This window comes from Oncorhynchus gorbuscha, linkage group LG04 (assembly GCF_021184085.1).
Source record: "Oncorhynchus gorbuscha isolate QuinsamMale2020 ecotype Even-year linkage group LG04, OgorEven_v1.0, whole genome shotgun sequence".
Classification (NCBI taxonomy): Eukaryota; Metazoa; Chordata; class Actinopteri; order Salmoniformes; family Salmonidae; genus Oncorhynchus; species Oncorhynchus gorbuscha.
The window spans coordinates 43,506,525-43,525,454 of record NC_060176.1 but is presented as its reverse complement, the minus strand read 5'-3'; the positions used below and the strand labels follow the sequence as shown (position 1 = coordinate 43,525,454).

The 18,930-nt window shown below is 43.0% G+C and overlaps 2 protein-coding genes across 4 annotated transcripts in view; one reads left to right on the top strand and one right to left on the bottom strand.

Moving 5' to 3' along the window:
- On the top strand, nucleotides 1-4,188 carry smim15 (small integral membrane protein 15). 3 transcript variants are annotated; one of them, XM_046346866.1, is made up of 2 exons: nucleotides 1-129; nucleotides 3,132-4,188. In XM_046346866.1, exon 2 carries the CDS (start codon nucleotides 3,157-3,159, stop codon nucleotides 3,379-3,381), a length of 225 nt encoding a protein of 74 aa, XP_046202822.1. In that variant the 5' UTR covers nucleotides 1-129; nucleotides 3,132-3,156; the 3' UTR covers nucleotides 3,382-4,188. The 3 variants fall into 3 exon arrangements, with proteins under 3 accessions (XP_046202822.1, XP_046202821.1, XP_046202823.1); XM_046346865.1 differs by having other exon boundaries at nucleotides 46-134; XM_046346867.1 differs by lacking the exon at nucleotides 1-129 and adding an exon at nucleotides 211-229.
- Nucleotides 4,189-4,251: 63 nt separating this feature from the next.
- Nucleotides 4,252-18,930, bottom strand: part of ndufaf2 (NADH:ubiquinone oxidoreductase complex assembly factor 2) — a 36,735-nt gene continuing 22,056 nt past the window's right edge. Inside the window, exons 2-4 of the mRNA XM_046346864.1 lie at nucleotides 8,823-8,912; nucleotides 7,966-8,006; nucleotides 4,252-5,912 (exon numbers count right to left, since the gene is read on the bottom strand). Of these exons, the coding sequence (XP_046202820.1) occupies nucleotides 5,670-5,912; nucleotides 7,966-8,006; nucleotides 8,823-8,912 (374 nt within the window). The 3' untranslated portion in view covers nucleotides 4,252-5,669. The remainder of the gene's footprint in view (nucleotides 5,913-7,965; nucleotides 8,007-8,822; nucleotides 8,913-18,930) is intronic.

The window sequence follows — 18,930 nt, the reverse complement described above, 5'->3', positions numbered from 1 at the left end:
GAAAACGTACATGTTCTATCATGATAAAACTACAGTTCCCTATATTCTAGGGTGTCACGTCATAACCAATTGTGAGAACCCACTTCCTGGTGCCAGATCAGCGTGGGATAAAAATAAAAACTTCTCTTAGTTGAGTATGTTTAATTTAATTATACGATGTGAACTGTTATCTCTGTGCCTACTGCTAAACTAGATCAACGTTGATGGGGAAATGAAGTGGTTTTACAATGTAAATAAAGGAGCTATCTTAATTGTTTACAGAAGCTAACGTAATGAAGCTAACAGTTTTATGTAGCTTGCTAAATGAGCTAATGTTGGTTGTAAAAGAGGCAATCTGTCTTTTGCTGCTCGAGTACTAAAACCTCCCTTTAAACATCATTGCCATGGTAAAGAATACTAGCTAGCGTTAGCTAGCTACACGTCACCAACTTTTAGAGTATCTAGTTGACTGTTTGATATGCTAAATAGGCGCATTTAATCCATTATTGGGCTACCTATTGCCTAACGTTAGGACCTTATTTTATGTTAAGAGACGAATTGGCTCTGACAGTCAAATACACCATCTTAACGGGAATGGATTCTCAATTGCGGTACGGTTCTAGAATCATAAAGCTATCTACTTTCATATCACATCAAAATAAGTTCACAAATGCAAAATATACACGTATTGTTTAACACAGTTTCAGACGGTATTTTGCAGTGACAACACGTCTGTGCCTTCCGTTTACACACAGGTGTACGGAGACGCAGATAGCTAATCAGCACAGGTAACGTTAGTCAATGCTGTCATCCATCTGTGTTCCATAAACATGCGCAGTAACATGGAAATATGGCCGTGTGGGAACCCTAACCATATTTAGCGTAAGAATTGGCTACTAGCTAGCTGGACTGTGACATAAGTTAGCTAGTGGAGTAACACAATATATATACAAAGGTATATGTGGACACTGCTTCAAATTAGTGGATTCGGACATTTCAGCCACACGTTGCTGACAGGTGTATAAAATCGAGCACACAGCCATGCAATCTCCATATAGACAAACATTGACAGTAGAATGGCCTTACAGAAGAGCTCAGTGACTTTCAATGTGGCACCGTCATAGCATGCCACCTTTCCAACAAGTCAGTTTGTCAAATGTCTACCCTGTTAGAGTTACCCCGGTCAACTGTAAGTGTTATTATTGTTAAGTGGAAATATCTAGGGGCAATAACGACTCAACCGCGAAGTGGTAGGCCACACAAGCTCACAGAATGGGACTGCCGAGTGCTGAAGTGCGTAAAAGTCGCAACACTCATTACCGAGTTCAAAACTGCTTCTGGAAGCAACGTCACCACAATAATTGTTCGTTGGGAGCTTCATGAAATGGGTTTCCATGGCCGAGCAGCCGCACACAAGCCTAAGATCACGACGCGCGATGCCAAGTTTCGGCTGGAGTTGTGTAAAGCTCGCCGCCATTGGACTCTCTGGAGTTCTCTGGAGTGATGAATTGTGCTTCAGTCTGGCAGTCTGACCGACAAATATGGGTTTGGCGAATGCCAGGAGAACACTACCTGCCCGACTGCATCGTGGAACTGTAAAGTTTGGTGGGATGAGGAATAATGGTCTGGGGCTGTTTTTCACGGTTCGGGCTAATTCCAATGAAGGCAAATCTTAACGCTACAATGACATTATAGACAATTCTGTGTTTCCAACTTTGTGGCAACAGTTTGGGGAAGGCTCTTTCCTGTTTCAGCATGACAATTTCCGTGCACAAAGCGAGGTCCGTGCAGAAATGGTTTGTCTAGATCGGTGTGGAAGATCTTGACTTGCCTGCACAGAGCCCTGACCTCAACCCTACCGAACACCTTTGGGATTAATTGAATCACCGACTGCAAACTAAGCCTAATCGCCCAACATCAGTGCCCATCCTCACTAATTCTCCTGTGGTTGAATGGAAGCATCTAGTGGAAAGCCTTCCCAGAAGAGTGGAGGCCGTTTATAGCAGCAAAGGGGGGACCAACTCCATATTAATGCCCATGATTTTGGAATGAGGTGTTTTTGACGAGCAGATGTCCACATACTTTTGGTCATGTAGTGTCTGTGGTTGAGACTGTAAAATTACGGGGGCAGTTTTACTGTAGTGCACATTTGATTTTACTCTTGTATACCGGTAGGTATAAAGTCCAGCATACAATATATCCAATGTGAATTGGTTAGATTTGAAATCTGAAGCTGTGTGTGGCTGTATTGATGGAGACTGGGCTACTTCTATGTTAGAGTAGCAGCACCTGTTGGTGAGTAGAAATGTTAGAGTTAGCTGTTAAATGTTCAGCAGGACAACAGTGTGTGGGACAGTGGTACCTTTTGGCATAGTGCCTTAGGAAAATATACTCCGTCCTAATATTGAGTTGCAGCCCCCTTTTGCCAATCAGTTTAGCCTCAATTTGTCAGGTCATGGACTCTACAAGGTTGAAAGCGTTCCACAGGGAGGCTGGCCCATGTTTACTCTAATGCGTCCCACAGTTGTGTTGCAGTTCTTGACACAAACGGTGCGCCTGTCATCTACAACTATATCCCATTCAAAAGCACTTAAATCTTTTGCCTTGCCAATTCACCTTCTGAATGGCACACATACACAATCCAGCCTTTTGCACACAATGTATATAGACTCTTTTTTTTTCCTACTGTGTTATTGACTTGTTAATCGTTTACTCCATGTGTAACTCTGTGTTGTCTGTTCACACTGCTTTGCTTTATCTTGGCCAGGTCGCAGTTGTAAATGAGAACTTGTTCTCAACTAGCCTACCTGGTTAAATAAAGGTAAAATAGAAAGTGTCTCAAGGCTTAAAAATCTTAATTTAGCCTGTCTCCTCCCCATCTACACTGAATTGAAGTGGATTTACCAAGTGCCATCAATAAGCAAGCTTTCACCTGGTCAGTCTGTCATGGAAAGAGCAGGTGTTCTTAATGTTTTGTCCACTCAGTGTATATGTTACAAGATATAGGCCTAAACATAAATTTGTCTGACATTATTTCTTCCCATAATTGTTTAGTTTTGGATTGGATAATCTGAATGTAGATCTGTGGTTAAGTTTTGCCCCAAGCTTCTAATTTGTTAATAATTACATTTTTCGTTATTCCCATATTTCAGATTGGAGTTGCTTTTGGCGATCAGGATGATTGACGTGCGGGCGTGGGCGGAGTACGTGGTGGAGTGGGCGGCTAAGGACCCGTACGGCTTTCTGACGACGGTTATCCTGGCGCTCACACCCCTCTTCATCGCAAGCGCCCTGTTGTCGTGGAAACTGGCCAAAATGATTGAGGTGCGCGACCGCGAGCAGAAGAAAAAGCAGAAACGCCAGGAGAACATCGCCAAAGCCAAAAGGACCAAGAAAGACTGAGCCGGAGAGCGGGATCAGGAGAGAAGAGTGGCTACAGTAACACAGCTATGCTCAACACTCTCTTTACCTGCCACACCCCCACCCCTCGTCTCTTCAACCCAGCCCAGCACTCTTGTCCAGTGTAGGAGGGATGTAAGGCCCTACATGGAGGCCTTACAGCGCTGAGGGAACGGTATAGACTGGGGAGGCTCATTCGATGGGACTATCATCACAACGTGAAGATCCACCATCTGAGCTTGGTGGTGTTGCAGTACCTTGCATTCCATTTGTAACAACTTCGCTCTAACGATTTCATTAACTTGTAAAAAAAACAAAAGTTATCCATTTGAAGTTACTAATTAAATATCTGAATTATTTTCTTGTTTTTATTTGAAGTTCTGAATAAAAAATATGTCTGTTTTCTCCTTGCAAATCATAACCCTCCCTGAATGATGCTTAACCAAAAAGTTTGAGTTCCTGCTCAACTAGATGCAGTGCAACACCTGTGCATCAACCAATGGTTGCATGCCATGTCAACTGTCCAGTCGGCATAGATGGATAGCTATATCATGCGTTTTGCTTATAGTTAAACACCAATCCAAGTGTTTTGACATTTGGCAGGAGTGTACTGTAGTCTGGCAGGAACTCGACCAAGAAGTGAGCCAAGTAATTTTCATACATGGGTTTTATTCAGTGTTTTTAACATCTAGACAATATAACACACACTTCTTGTAAAGCGACATCTACTCCTGAGACCTGCAACCATCTTGTGAGCTGTGCGATATCCTTTCCGTCATTTAATAAAAATAAAGAATTGTTTAAAAGGTTTGTAGTGTCATGTGTTGGGGGTGTATATATAAAATACAAAGCCATTAAATAAATTACACCTTGTCATGCAGAAGAATATTTAATATGTATGCCATTTAGCAGACAATTGATCAAAATCAACTTACACCAGTGCATACATACCTTGCTACCTTAAGATGAGTTCACAAACTGTGGATCATCAAACCCTACTTCATGATCTACCAATTGAGAAACACAGGACCACCTACTTTCCAATCCTTACATCACATCCCAGTTCTCTCAAGCCTTGCAGTTTCATTTATAATCCACAACAAATCAAACAAGATATATTGACTACCGACAACTGAACTTTATATACAAAGAGTTTACAGTAGGGTCAGGGAGATCAGCTAAAATTGTCTTCCACACCCCATGAATGCCATTCACTGTCAAGTACTCCCTGATTCAATGCATATGAAGAGCAGAACTTCCATTATTAGTTTACATCATAACCAGGGTCATATTCATTAAACTGCTTACGTCACATTTAAGAGCATAGTGACCGGTTTCCGTTGCCAAACGTTTTATGGTGTGCACTAATGAATACAACCCAGTCCAGATCCCAAAATGCATGTGAAAAGTGATAAAAACAAATGAGTTAGTTGTGCAAGACATTTTATAGATAAACAATAAGTAGCATATTGTTTTTAATGTGTGCATGCTTTTCTCCTCTGACAAACAAAAACTGATTCAAAAGGTTTAAGATTTCAAAACTCTTCCGCTAAAGATCTCCGGTAGGATAGACATGACTTTCCCTGATGAAAGGTGGCTATCGAGGATGGGAAGACACTTTTGTTCACCTGCTAACGAATTGGCATCTCCTCAACCACTTATCTGTTTCTGGGTCACAGAGGAAAGGACAGAAGAGAGAGTGGAGGACAAATTTATGCGCAAATGAGAAAAGGTCATTGAAGCTGGCCAGATCATGCTTCCTTCCCAGCGTCCTCTCTCGATCTTGCCGATTTCAATTGTTCAGTCTTTTCAGGTCGCCGATCCACGGTGGTAATGATGGAAGGAAGCCTGTGAATACTCACATAGGGAGGGCCTATACTTGTTTACAGATGTCTAGTTTTTTTGGATGTAGGTATGAAGAGAGTGCATATGCACAGTATGCATGTATGTGTGTGTCTATTTCTTAGTCGTGTGTGTGTGTGGGCAAACTATGAATAGCACTGCATATAGCCTGTGTGTATTTCTTGGGTGTAGCATCGTGTCATTGTGTGTTAGGTACCAGTATCGAAATACTCAGAAGAACCATGGCAAGGGAACAAAACATGAAGCAGAAAAACAGTTCTAATCTTGTAAACACACAGCCTTCTGTTGTTACCCAGAGTAATTGTTTATTTTCCAAGCTATATCACACAACTGCAGGAGTTCAGTTTGCTTCATGTTTTTATTTTTTTACCATGGAAAATCCAGTATCGCAGTACTGGTATCATAACCCAGTGAGCGTGTGTGTGTGGCTATTTCTTGGCTGCGGGTATCCAGGAACCAGGCTGGAATGTGTTGGCTGTACTGACAGGCTCCTCACTGGTCTCTGGCTGGCCGAAGCTAGTGGCGGCGGCGTGGCCCTTGGCTATGGTCTGTGCAGGCCGAGCCACCAGGCCCTCCTCGTACTCCTTAGCCTGCAGAGCCAGCTCTCTCTCATCTACCTCCCTCGCCTTTCCTTTGATGTGCTCCCTGTAGTGCTGGTTTTTCACCAGCTCCTGTGGGGAGTAGGGAACATACACACACACACACACACACACACACACACACACACACACACACACACACACACACACACACACACACACACACACACACACACACACACACACACACACAATATTAACCGAGGCTTTTCAACAGAGACTCAGTCCTTTGAAGGGATAGCTACTGGTGACAGTGAAGTCCTCTCAAGTCATCCATAAACTAGTGTCCAGTCTGTGGTGTTAGTCTTGCCTTGGCAGAGTCAGAGAGCGAGGGAAGCCTGGATGTGTTGATGTTGTGTGTTGGCAGCAGAACTAGTGGGCTGGGAACGGCAAAGGGAGACCAGGGCAATACAGCCCTGCTTTGGGGAGCAGGGGGAGCATATTGAGCTGCTTCTCCAGCTTGTTAATGACAGGATTTAATCCAATCAATTTATGTTGACTTGGACAGGGACGAGAGGAAGTGTTAAGAAGGGGACAAAGTGCCGGGGGAGTGGTTTTGGCTACACCACTGTCCAGCTGTGGACGACTGCGAATGGGCTGACAGTAAGCAGAAAATTGGAATAGAATGTTCTGGCAACACTGAGGTGGGATGACATTGGCCATTGGCATGGAATATACAGAAGAGGGTGCCTGGGTATTTGCTTTCTAAAGGCTTTCCCATAGCCTCCATTTCAAATGGACAAATAATAATAATAATAATTATAGTCGATTAGATGAACCTTGTATACCAACAAAACGAAAACTGAATATGACTTATTGCGACTACAAAAGGCAGTTATACACCGAGTGTACAAAACATTATGAACCCTCCAGTGGAGGCTGCGGAGGGGAGAACGGCTCATAATAATGGCCAGAAGGGAGCAAATGAAATGGCCTGGAAACTACGTGTTTGCTGTAATTGATATCATTCCACTCCAACCATTCCCACAAGCCCGTCCTCCCCAATTAAGGTGCCACCAACCTCCTGTGGAACTTTCCTAATATCGAGTTGCACCCCCTTTTGCCCTCAGAACAGCCTCAATTCGTCAGGGCAAGGACTCTACAAGGTGTCGAAAGAGTTCCACAGAGATGCTGGCCCATGTTGACTCTAACGCTTCCCATAGTTGTGTCTAGTTGGCCGGATACACACAGGAAACAGTTGAGCATGGAAAAACCTAGCAGCGTTGCAGTTCTTGACAAAAAACGGTGCGCTTGGCACCTACTACCATACCCCGTTCAAAGACACTTAAGTCTTTTGTGTTGGCCATTCACCCGCTGAATGACACACACACACACACACACACACACACACACACACACACACACACACACACACACACACACACACACACACACACACACACACACACACACACACACACACACACACACACACACACACACACACACACACACACACACACACACACAATCCATTTCTCAATTGTCTCGAGGCTTAAAAAAATAAAAATTAATCTACACTGATTGAAGTGGATTAACAAGTGACATCAATAAAGGATCATAGCTTCACCCTGGTCAGACCATGTCACGGAAAGCGCATGTTCGTACACTCAGTGTATAATTTCAAGTCAATCGTCCTCTATGAACAAGGAAGCATTAAGATGTCCGAGTTCAGGTGGGCCGTCGCGATTCAGCAAACAAAAGGAATGGGGTGCTCAACAATGATAAAAATCACGACAATGGCTTACCAAGAAAAACGTCCAAAAGGGCTAATTAGAGGTAAAAAGGAGTTGGAGCCCCCGACAAAAAAAAAAGGAAGAGGAAGGGATTGATTTTTTATTCTAACTTTAATCCTTTGTACAGGATGCGAAAAGGTGACTGACGTTTCCTCGGAGGAAGACGTCAGCTTGACTTCGAAATGTCAGGCATATTGCTGTGACTGTCTACACTCACTAGCACCTTCACACGCCAGCTCCAGTTTATTTTTAACACCTGTCCCCCAAAGTTCCTTGGCTCTGTTGGAAACTGAGAGAAAGCAAATCAAAGTGTTTCTCTTGAGCATCTTCCTCCCCCCCCGGTTACCCCGCCCCACAGCGCTCCCCAAAAACACAGCAGGGATACGCACCTCAATGGAGGGGGGCTGCTTCCGTCTGCCTCGGATCCAAGCTGGATGAGGGAACAGACAGAGTTAGAGCACCCACACTGCACACATACTACGCCAGCAAAATGAACAGTTACACCGGACATCCAATGTAATGCCAGTTGCATGGCATCACACTTGTGTAATTGCTCGATAGGTACATTAAAACAGTATCTAACTAGTAAGTGATCTCAAACAGATTTTGGCATGTTTTTCATGCATTACAATTCCAGCTTGACAACAGCCAGAATATGGCATCACTCTGATTTGCCAGTCTAAGCAGAAAGGGGACTGTAGTACTGCTACTGCATTTCAACTACTGTACAGCATAAGAATAGAGACTGCAGATTTCTCCTCCTCTGATCCTTAGAGCAACCTCTCTACATCTATCTAGCTCTCCCGCCTCTGTTCTTTTTTAGGTGTATTTTGGAAGGGCAGGCTCTGGAGAAAGAGAGAGATTTCCCAGCTCTTCCTTCAGCATGCCGGGACTCAGGGCTTCTTATCCCCCTCTTATTTGCATCCTGATGAAAATGCATGAGAGCGGGACGATGAGGGCTTAATGTGGATAAAGCAAGTCAGAGACGGAACATTTTGTATCTAGTTGTATGGGAAATGGAAACAGTTTTTGACATTGGCAGATAGGGTGACTGATACATTCATGAATACATTTCTGAATAAATAGCCTAGGTGATTAATGTTAGTTCTAGTACAGTTGTTGTTGTTGTTGCCTAGCACTATTCTGTACTACAGTGTATTCCCGAGCTCCAGATTCACAATATCCATGACACCATATCATGGAGGCTGGCAGACAAACAGCTAAAGTGTCAGTGTTTCAGCATTACCATCCCACTCTGAGGGTATGTTGCCTTCCAGGTACTCAAACTCTGTAGGGTTAACAGCCACCACCATCCGCTTGGCCCGAACAATCCTCCCTAAGTAAACAATGAGAGATAGAGATTTTTGAAAAACATTAATGCATGAAAATGCACATGATCAAGCGCATTAAAAAAAAATCTAACAAAAAAAAAGACAAACATTTTAGATATCGCACGCACACGACAGGACATGGATGATTAGCTCATGGCCCTCAGGCCTGGTTCTCAGATCTCTCCAAGTGTGTCGAAATCTGGGCTAAGCCTTATGTAAATCAACCTCTTACCCCCCCCCCTCCAACAATGCCCTCCAAATCAACATCAAGCCGTATAGGAGACAAAAGAGGTCAGATATCACAGGCAACACGAGATGAGCTGAGAGGAATACTAAAAACACTCTCTCACATTCTGTATCCTACAGCGCTAGTAGAAACACCACCAATTAATTGGGGGGGACAGTCGAGCAGGCCCAGTCGAGCAGGCCCAGTCACATTCAGGTGGAGGGAGGGTTGAAGGGATGGAAGGATGGAGAGAGGGTAAGAGAGAGGCAAATGATTTTAGGCCATGATCCTTAGGACGCAGCTGTAGAGGTTCTCACAACTTTCACTAATGAATGATGTCTGCCCTCCTGCCACACTGACAAATCACATCACATTCCCAGAAGTGGGAGTGTGTGAGGGAGAGAGGGAGTGAGAGAGATAGGGGGTGGGGGCTCTCTAAGAGAGATGATGCGTGGTGCATGCATTGCACATCAGCTGTTGTGAAGGATGAATGGACGGACAACATTCCACACACAGATCAATCTGTCAACATGCCATCAACTTCCAAACACAGACCAATATGTCAACATTCCATCACCATTCCACTCAACTCCATTAATCTTCACAGAGCTAAAGACCAGTGGACAAATGGCACCACCATCTCCAAACACACACCAGATTGATTTTCCAATGATAACAGATAGATATGACATGTAGATGGATGGATAAGGCTGGAGTAGTAGGAAAGCTAGTCCACGGACCATACCCAACATGTTACCTCCTCTCCTTTATTAAGACAGAGGACAGGTGAAAGCAATAAGATGTATGCCAGGTAGGCCTATCTGCTTCACCAGTTTAATTTCCCCATCACATCACACTCTGCCTCTAACCCTATTACAGGGGCTGAGTCACAGGCTTACTAGGGCTCTTTCATACCGTCCCTAGGAGGGGTGCGTCACTTGAGTGGGTTGAGTCACTGATGTGATCTTCCTGTCTGGGTTGGCGCTCCCCCTTGGGTTGTGCCGTGGCGGAGATCTTTGTGGGCTGTACTCGGCCTTGTCTCAGGATGGTAAGTTGGTGGTTTAAGATATCCCTCTAGTGGTGTGGGGGCTGTGCTTTGGCAAAGTGGGTGGGGTTATATCCTTCCTGTTTGGCCCTGTCCGGGGGTGTCATCGGATGGGGCCACAGTGTCTCCTGACCCCTCCTGTCTCAGCCTCCAGTATTTATGCTGCAGTAGTTTATGTGTCGGGGGGCTAGGGTCAGTTTGTTATATCTGGAGTACTTCTCCTGTCCTATCCGGTGTCCTGTATGAATTTAAGTATGCTCTCTCTAATTTCTCTCTCTCTGAGGACCATGCCTCAGGACTACCTGACATGATGACTCCTTGCTGTGCCCAGTCCACCTGGCCGTGCTGCTGCTCCAGTTTCAACTGTTCTGCCTATGATTATTATTATTTGACCATGCTGGTCATTTATGAACATTTGAACATCATGGCCATGTTCTGTTATAATCTCCACCCGGCACAGCCAGAAGAGGACTGGCCACCCCACATAGCCTGGTTCCTCTCTAGGTTTCTTCCTAGGTTTTGGCCTTTCTAGGGAGTTGTTCCTAGCAACCGTGCTTCTACACCTGCATTGCTTGCTGTTTGGGGATTTAGGCTGGGTTTCTGCACAGCACATTGAGATATCAGCTGATGTACGAAGGGCTATATAAATACATTTGATTTGATCAATGCAGGTGAAGGAAAGGAGACAAGGAAAGGAAGGCCCTTTAGGCTGTTGAGATACACCAATAGTAAATCGGGCCTACTGCTCTTTAGTTCTTAGCTATGCTCTAGACTAATGACTAGTGTACAGGCAGCTATGCTACAGTAGTTACTAAGTTACATAAGCCCACTGCACAGTAGCTAGGCCTATCAGTTGGTTCAGACTATGAGGAAAGAGATCATATATATCGTTCTATTTGTTTACATACAGGCCTTTATCATTCAGCTGAGAGCAGCTTCGTAGGAAAACCCAGAGGACATCAAATCCAAGCAAAAAGACTGGCATCTACAACAAATACATTTAAAACAGGTAATAAGCTAATTATAAACAGGTGGTATCCACATTTGCATTGGGTGTGGGTGGTGGAGGATAAATATAAATGGTTAAAAATTATACAGATTATACAAGCGTTCTGCTTAACTATAGCCTAGCTAGCGCTTAAGCATAGAGAGAAGCAATCACCCCCCCACTTCTCACACACATTTACCTCCCCCTCTTGCTTTCTCCAACGCCCTCTCTCTCTCTCCGCTTCCCTCGTCTTGCCACTTTTGAATTGCTGGCATGACTAAATCCTTCTACCATGGCTTTTATCCTTGGATTTTTAAAAAATAAAAAATATGTACATATATTTATGAAACAAGCCCATTCCTCCCACCACACCCACACCCGTGCAAGCTTTCGCGCACACTGGCAATTCTCATGAAACCAAGTCTGAAGAATTCAGCTATATATCGTCCAAATTTTTTAAATAATTTACTATCATACTAAGGCTCACTTTGCTTGGTTTCTGGCTCGTTAAGTTGTTTTGAGCTTAAACTGCAGAGCCAGCTTAATTTTTTTTTAAAGAAAATGTTTACTCAATGTCATTACCGTAATGCATCCGGGTCAGTTTTGTAGGATTTTAAATACATTACATTTGTAAAAAAAAAAAAAACATATTTAATTAAAACCAATTAAATATTGTTTAAAGCGGTACATATTCAAAGAGAGTTATCAGGTCTGGGTATTCACATTACAAACTAGTCATAAAAATAAAATAAAAAGGTGTCTGAGCACGTTTCTCATTACCGTAGCATTTCTGCACAAAGTAGAGTGTTTTTTTTGTATTACGTTTTTTCGACCCATAATTCATTACTACGAAGAGAAGCTCAAAGATGTATACAAGATAAGCTGGTCCTTTCTCATGATTAAATATGATAATTCACTCCCTTTATCCATTTTAGATTATCATTACCATAAATGTGTAATGTTTGAGCAAAATTGATTTCATAATTTACAGTATAACAGATTAGAAAGAGCATGAATGTGTCAATAATGGCTTCTGCCATTGTTAACTAAATTTCCTAGGCGCTTCTCATTACTGTAATGCCAATTTCTCATTACCATATGGTTGTCTGTTATGGTAATGAGACGTTCAGTTAAGGTAATGGTAAAAACTGTTTGATTCATGTACAGTGTAACTCCCATCACACCGTGTGTGCAACAGATACACTGCTAACCAAACGGTGCTATGTGCATGTACACTTGAATTAAAGGTTAACTACACTCAAAAACAATTTTTTCTTAGATTTTTTCCCAGACCCCCCAAAAAATGGTATCCTGGGAAATCATTCTAAACAGCGCACCTGATAACGCTTCCATACTTAGAAAGAGGTGGAATCTAAAGATAGAACAACTAGGATGGGTTGCTAATATGACTAGGATTATGCCCTTGGCTTCTGGACAACGAAAAAAAGTTGACAGCCAATTGAACAGGGGAGAAATGGTATAGCGGTGAGGCCAATAGGGAAGTAAATGGAAACAAATTTGCTCAAATTATATAATTACTCCTGTCTATACATTATTTTTTAATCATTGAAAATAGTTCACCAGAAAGCATGATTTAGCCACAGAGGAATCGATGATCATTAGCTTCTTTAAAAAAAATTCTGTTGAATTGTTTCAAATCACACGCTTGTAGGCCTATGCCTATTTGGAAAGCCCATAATTTGGGCAGTACGTGGCAAAAGGCCTGGCTGATTGTCGAGTTGCGGCTGTCATTGAAAAGCATCTAAAATATGTTTGAAGATAATGTGTCTCGAGTATAATTTAAAATGTTGAGACAAGAAGGGAGGGGTGTGTTAGCGAAGATATAGGCGAGTCTCTCTGCAGAATGGCTCCTGACAGTTCTTGCACATTCATTGTGTCAATTGTTTGCCCATTGACCCCCCCCACACTTGTGAGAAACAATATATATATTTTTTTCATAACCATAATTTTCATTCATTGTCAATTTTTTCATTGTCTTTCGTTTGGAGTGCTCCATGTTAGCAATGAGCATGTGTATGGTGTCCCTGTCTTGATCATGTTGAGGGAGTGCACGCACCGAAGCATGCATAGAAGTACCTGGCCTGCTGCGTAGAAATGTAGGAAAGTGTTTAATTTACTTTTTTTTTACATCGATTGCGAATGATAATATATCACAGTGAGCTATTTGAAAAAAAATCCAAGTCTCCCCCTTCGATGTGAAAAAGCAATGGCTCCTGAGTGGCGCAGCGGTCTAAAGCACTGCATCTCAGTGCTAGAGGCGTCACTACAGACACCCTGGTTTGAATCCAGGCTGTATCACATCCGGCTGTGATTGGGAGTCCCATAGGGCGCCCACAATTGGTCCAGCCTCGTCCGGGTTTGGCCGGTGAAGGCAGTCATTGCAAAGAAGATTGCTCTTAACCGACTTGCCTAGTTAACAGACTGAGTTCCATGCGCAGATTTTCATTTAACCACCAATGGATCACGGTGTATCAATGTGTCCATTCAGCAGAGGCTGGTGATCTCACATTAGTTGACCTTTAATTTTTAGATTTGAAACATTTTAATTCAGATTTTTATGATTAACCAAAGTATGTTTTCAAAATGCATAATGCTTTTTGCTCACATTGTAAAGCGTTGGGTGACACGTTGACAGCCTGTTGCCTGCACTTGAACGGTGAATGGGAGGTGAGCTACAATTACCAGTTGAGAAATAAAAGTAGTAGCGATTTGTAATAGTGCACCAAAACTGTTTTTAACACGAGATTGCATTTAGAATTGTTGCGCAATGAAAGGGCTTATAAAAGCATGTTTTACTCCAGTAGCAACCAGCTGAGGACCTGCAGGAGAAATTCAGCTCAAAATGTCCGCGTGTGATCTGTGTGTTGGATAAATAAGATGCATGACGGCTAACAAAAATACACACAGGCCAATGTACTTCCACTAAATGATGCAAATGAACCTATAGACTGTTAAACAAGATGTCAAATGTTGTCAGAAGGTGGGTGTAGCTGGTGCATGAACTCAGGCGCAGGAGAGCAGAATGAGTGAGCAACGTACTTTACTCAAAATAAAGGCACACGGTAACAATACACTTGACCAACAATAAACGGTAATCAATTAGGCACGGGTGAAAACAGCACCCGTCGAAAACCAGCCATAACGTACCGAATGAACATAGAAACAATCACGCACAAAAACATGGGGGAAACAAAGGGTTAAATACATTAACATGTAATTGGGGAATGAAACCAGGTGTGTAGAAAACAAAGACAAAACAAATGGAAAATGACAGGTGGATCAGCGATGGCTAGAAGATCGGTGACATCGACCGCCGAACGCCGCCCGAACAAGGAGAGGGGCCGACTTCGGCGGAAGTCGTGACAAATGTATTTATTATCAATGAATAAAAATCATTACTTTGCAATGGGATTTTTTTTTCTCCCTGTCATTTTGGCTGGCAGCAGTTTAAAAAACATTTTTTATCGTCTTTTCATTTTTTGGGGGAGCCATAAGCCGGCTTATGGCCACAAGACACACAATCAAGCTTCTCTTCACAGTCCCCTTGTCCAGCACAGAGGCTGGGAGACTCACAGTACTGTATAGAGCAATGACTACATGGAATTCTCTTCCGCCTCAGGTAACTCAGGCAAGCAATAAAATCTGTTTAAAAAAAACTAACAAGGCAAGCTCAAAGAACATTGCGGGCTGTGAAGAGACGCAAACATTCTTAGTATTACATTTGTTTTCTTTTTCTCTTTCTCACTAATACTTTTTAAATAGTCATATTGTTCTCTTTAGTCGTAGTGTTCCTAGTTTCCATTTGTGTTGCTCTTCCTGTCCATTAGAGTCTGTATTTTGTCATGTTCTGTGTGGACCCCAGGAATAATATCTTCTGCTTCTTCAACAGGACACTGGGATCCGAATATTATTTAATTGTTTCAAATTCAAAGATGAATACAAGAGGATGCCGAAACATTGGTGGTTTATACCCAATACATTACTGGGAGCTTACAGTGCCTTCAGAAAGTATTCACACTCCTTGACTTTTTCCACATTCTGTACAGCCTGAATTTAAGATGGGATTTTGTGCCACTGGCCTACACCCAATACCCCATAATGTCAAAGTCAAATTATGATTTTAGACATTTTTACAAATCAGTTAAAAATAAAAATCTTTAATGTATTGGGTTAGTAAGTATTACTCTTTATGTCAAGCCTAAATACATTCAGGAGTAAAAATTTGCTTAAAAAGTCAGAATAAATTGCATGGACTCACTATATGTCCAATAATAACGTTGAACATGATTTTTGAATGACTACCTCATATCTGTACCCCAAACATACAAGGTCCCTCAGTCGAGCAGTGAATTTCAAACACCGATTCAACCAAAGACCAGGGAGGTTTTCCAATGCCTCGCAAAGGGCACCTATTGGTAAGATGGGTAAAAAATAAAATAAAGAAGCAGATATTACATTTAAGAATGGTGAAGTTATTAACTACACTTTGGATGGTTTATCAATACACCAAGTCACTACAAAGAAACAGTTAGCGCAGTTGCCGGACAGGAAGGAAACCGCTTTCACCATGGGCCAATGGCGACTTTAAAACAGCTACAGAGTTTAATGGCTGCGATAGGAGAAAACAGGATGGATCAACAACATTGTAGTTACACTGCAATACTAACCTAAATGACAGAGTGAAAAGAAGGAAGCCCATACAAGGTTGGATGGGGAGAATGGCTGCACAGCTATTTTCAGGTCTCAGAGATGCTCAATCGGGTTCAAGTCTGGGCTCTGGCTGGGCCACTCATGGACATTCAGAGACTTCTCCCGAAGCCACTCCTCCGTTGTCTTGGCTGTGGGCTTAGGGTCATTGTCCTGATGGAAGGTGAAACTTCGTCCCAATCGGAGGTCCTGAACGCTCTAGAGCAGGTTTTCATCAAGGATCTCTGCACTGTGCTGTTCATCTTTCCCTCGGCCGTGACTAGTCTCCCAGTCCCCGCTGCTGAAAAACATCCCCACAGCATGATTATATATCCTTCCTGTTTGGCCCTGTCCGGGGGTGTCCTCGGATGGGGCCACAGTGTCTCCTGACCCCTCCTGTCTCAGCCTCCAGTATTTATGCTGCAGTAGTTTATGTGTCGGGGGGCTAGGGTCAGTTTGTTTATCTGGAGTACTTCTCCTGTCCTATTCAGGTGTCCTGTGTGAATCTAAGTGTGCGTTCTCTAATTCTCTCTTCTCTCTTTCTTTCTCTCTCTCGGAGGACCTGAGCCCTAGGACCATGCCCCAGGACTACCTGACATGATGACTCCTTGCTGTCCCCAGTCCACCTGGCCATGCTGCTGCTCCAGTTTCAACTGGCCTGGGCCCTAGGACCATGTCCCAGGACTACCTGACATGAGGACTCCTTGCTGTCCCCAGTCCACCTGGCCATGCTCCTGCTCCAGTTTCAACTGTTCTGCCTTACTATTATTCAACCATGCTGGTCATTTATGAACATTTGAACATCTTGGCCACGTTCTGTTATAATCTCCACCCGGCACAGCCAGAAGAGGACTGGCCACCCCACATATGCTCTCTCTAATTCTCTCTTTCTTTCTCTCTCTCGGAGGACCTGAGCCCTAGGACCGTGCCCCAGGACTACCTGACATGATGGCTCCTTGCTGTTCCCCAGTCCACCTGACTGTGCTGCTGCTCCAGTTTCAACTGTTCTGCCTTATTATTATTTGACCATGCTGGTCATTTATGAACATTTGAACATCTTGGTCATGTTCTGTTATAATCTCTACCCGGCACAGCCAGAAGAGGACTGGCCACCCCACATAGCCCGGTTCCTCTCTAGGTTTCTTCCTAGGTTTTGGCCTTTCTAGAGAGTTTTTCCTAGCCACCGTGCTTTTACACCTGCGTTGTTTGTTGTTTGGGGTTTTAGGCTGGGTTTCTGTACAGCACTTTGAGATATCAGCTGATGTACGAAGGGCTATATAAATAAATTTGATTTGATTTGATGCTGCCACCACCATGCTTAACCGTAGGGATGGTGCCAGGTTTCCTCCAGATGTGACGCTTGGCATTCAGGCAAAAGAGTTCCATCTTGGTTTCATCAGAACAGAGAATCTTGTTTCTCATGGTCAGAGTCCTTTAGGTGCCTTTTGGCAAACTCCAAGAGGGCTGTCATGTGCCTTTTACTGAGGAGTGGCTTCCATCTGGCCACTCTACCATAAAGGCCTGATTGGTAGAGTGCTGCAGAGATGGTTGTCCTTCTGGAAGGTTCGCCCATCTCCACAGTTGAACTCTAGAGCGCTGTCAGAGTTACCATCGGGTTCTTGGTTATCTCCCTGACCAAGGCTCTTCTCCCCCGATTGCTCAGTTTGGCCGAGCGGCCAGCTTTAGGAAGAGTCTTGGTGGTTCCAAACTTCTTCCACTTAAGAATGATGGAGGCCACTGTGTTCTTGGGGATCTTCAATGCTGCAGAATTCTTTTGCCACCCTTCTCCAGATTTGTGCCACGACACAATTATGTCTCCAAGCTCTACAGACAATTCCTTCAACCTCTTGGGTTGGTTTTTGCTATGACATGCACTGTCAACTGTGGGACCTTATATAGATAGGTGTGTGCCTTTCCAAATCATGTCCAATCATTTGAATTTATCATCGGTGGACTCCAATCAATTTGTAGAAATAATGAAATGATGAATGGAAACAGGATGCACCTGAGCTCAATTTCGAGTCTCAAAGCAGAGGCACTGAATACTTATGTAAATAAGGTCTGTTTTTATTTATTTTAATACATTTGCACACATTTCTAAAAACCTGTTTTCGCTTTGTCATTATGCGGCATTGTGTGTAGATTGAGGAAAACAAATTATTTAATCCATTTTAGAATAAGGCTGTAACGTTACAAAATGTGGAAAAAGACAAGGGGTCTGAATACTTTCCCTTATGCACTGTATATAGAGAGTAAAGGTGTAGACAAGAGTGTTATTGATGACGTACTTGACCTTACAAAAAGGTTTGGTAACAATGCACATGACATTCATTGCTTTTATACCGGTGTTGTAGCCAGAGCTCTAAATCAACATTTTTCAGAGGTAGAAAAGTTGTTTGTTTGTTATTGATTAAGATTTAGTCTACATTGAATCTCCCTGAAGAACACATCAATTTTTCATTTCTTTCTGTGCCACCAAATGTTTGCATAGGTAAAGTTACCAGGTTGTTAGTAGGGCTGCACGATATGGGCAAAAAAAAAAATGGAATTATGATTTTTCAACCAAAGATTGCAATTTGACTTGCGATGTAGATCAAAACACTTGGGTGAACTGTCGGAATCAGAAATTGAATAATTGTATCATCTAATTGTTGTTTGGCATGACAACAAATGAAAAAGCCAGGACGGAGTGATGACACCCAAAGTGTTTCCCAGGGGACCCTAATCACATTTGATTCAGAACATGCTGTTGCACAAACATGCTGATCTACACCACCTCTGGGAGCAACCTGTATTGGAGGTAACGTTTGCTTTGCCCTAGCTGGTGCATTTAGCTAAATGGCATTTAGCAAGCCAGCTAGTTAGTTAGCGATTAGCATTATTTTAGGCACTTGTTGCAACACTGTAGTCAACCTTCACTAGTAACCATGTTATTGCATTATAATTGCATACTAATGGAATTTTAACTGTTGGGATTGGGAGGGACTGTTGTTAATGAAATGTAATTGGATTATTTTCCATATTTTCACAGGTACTAAATACAAAAGAGAAATGGAC

Excerpts from the sequence above, each read along its gene's own strand:
- smim15 (XM_046346866.1), top strand. The coding sequence starts at position 3,157 with ATGATTGACGTGCGGGCGTGGGCGGAGTACGTGGTGGAGTGGGCGGCT.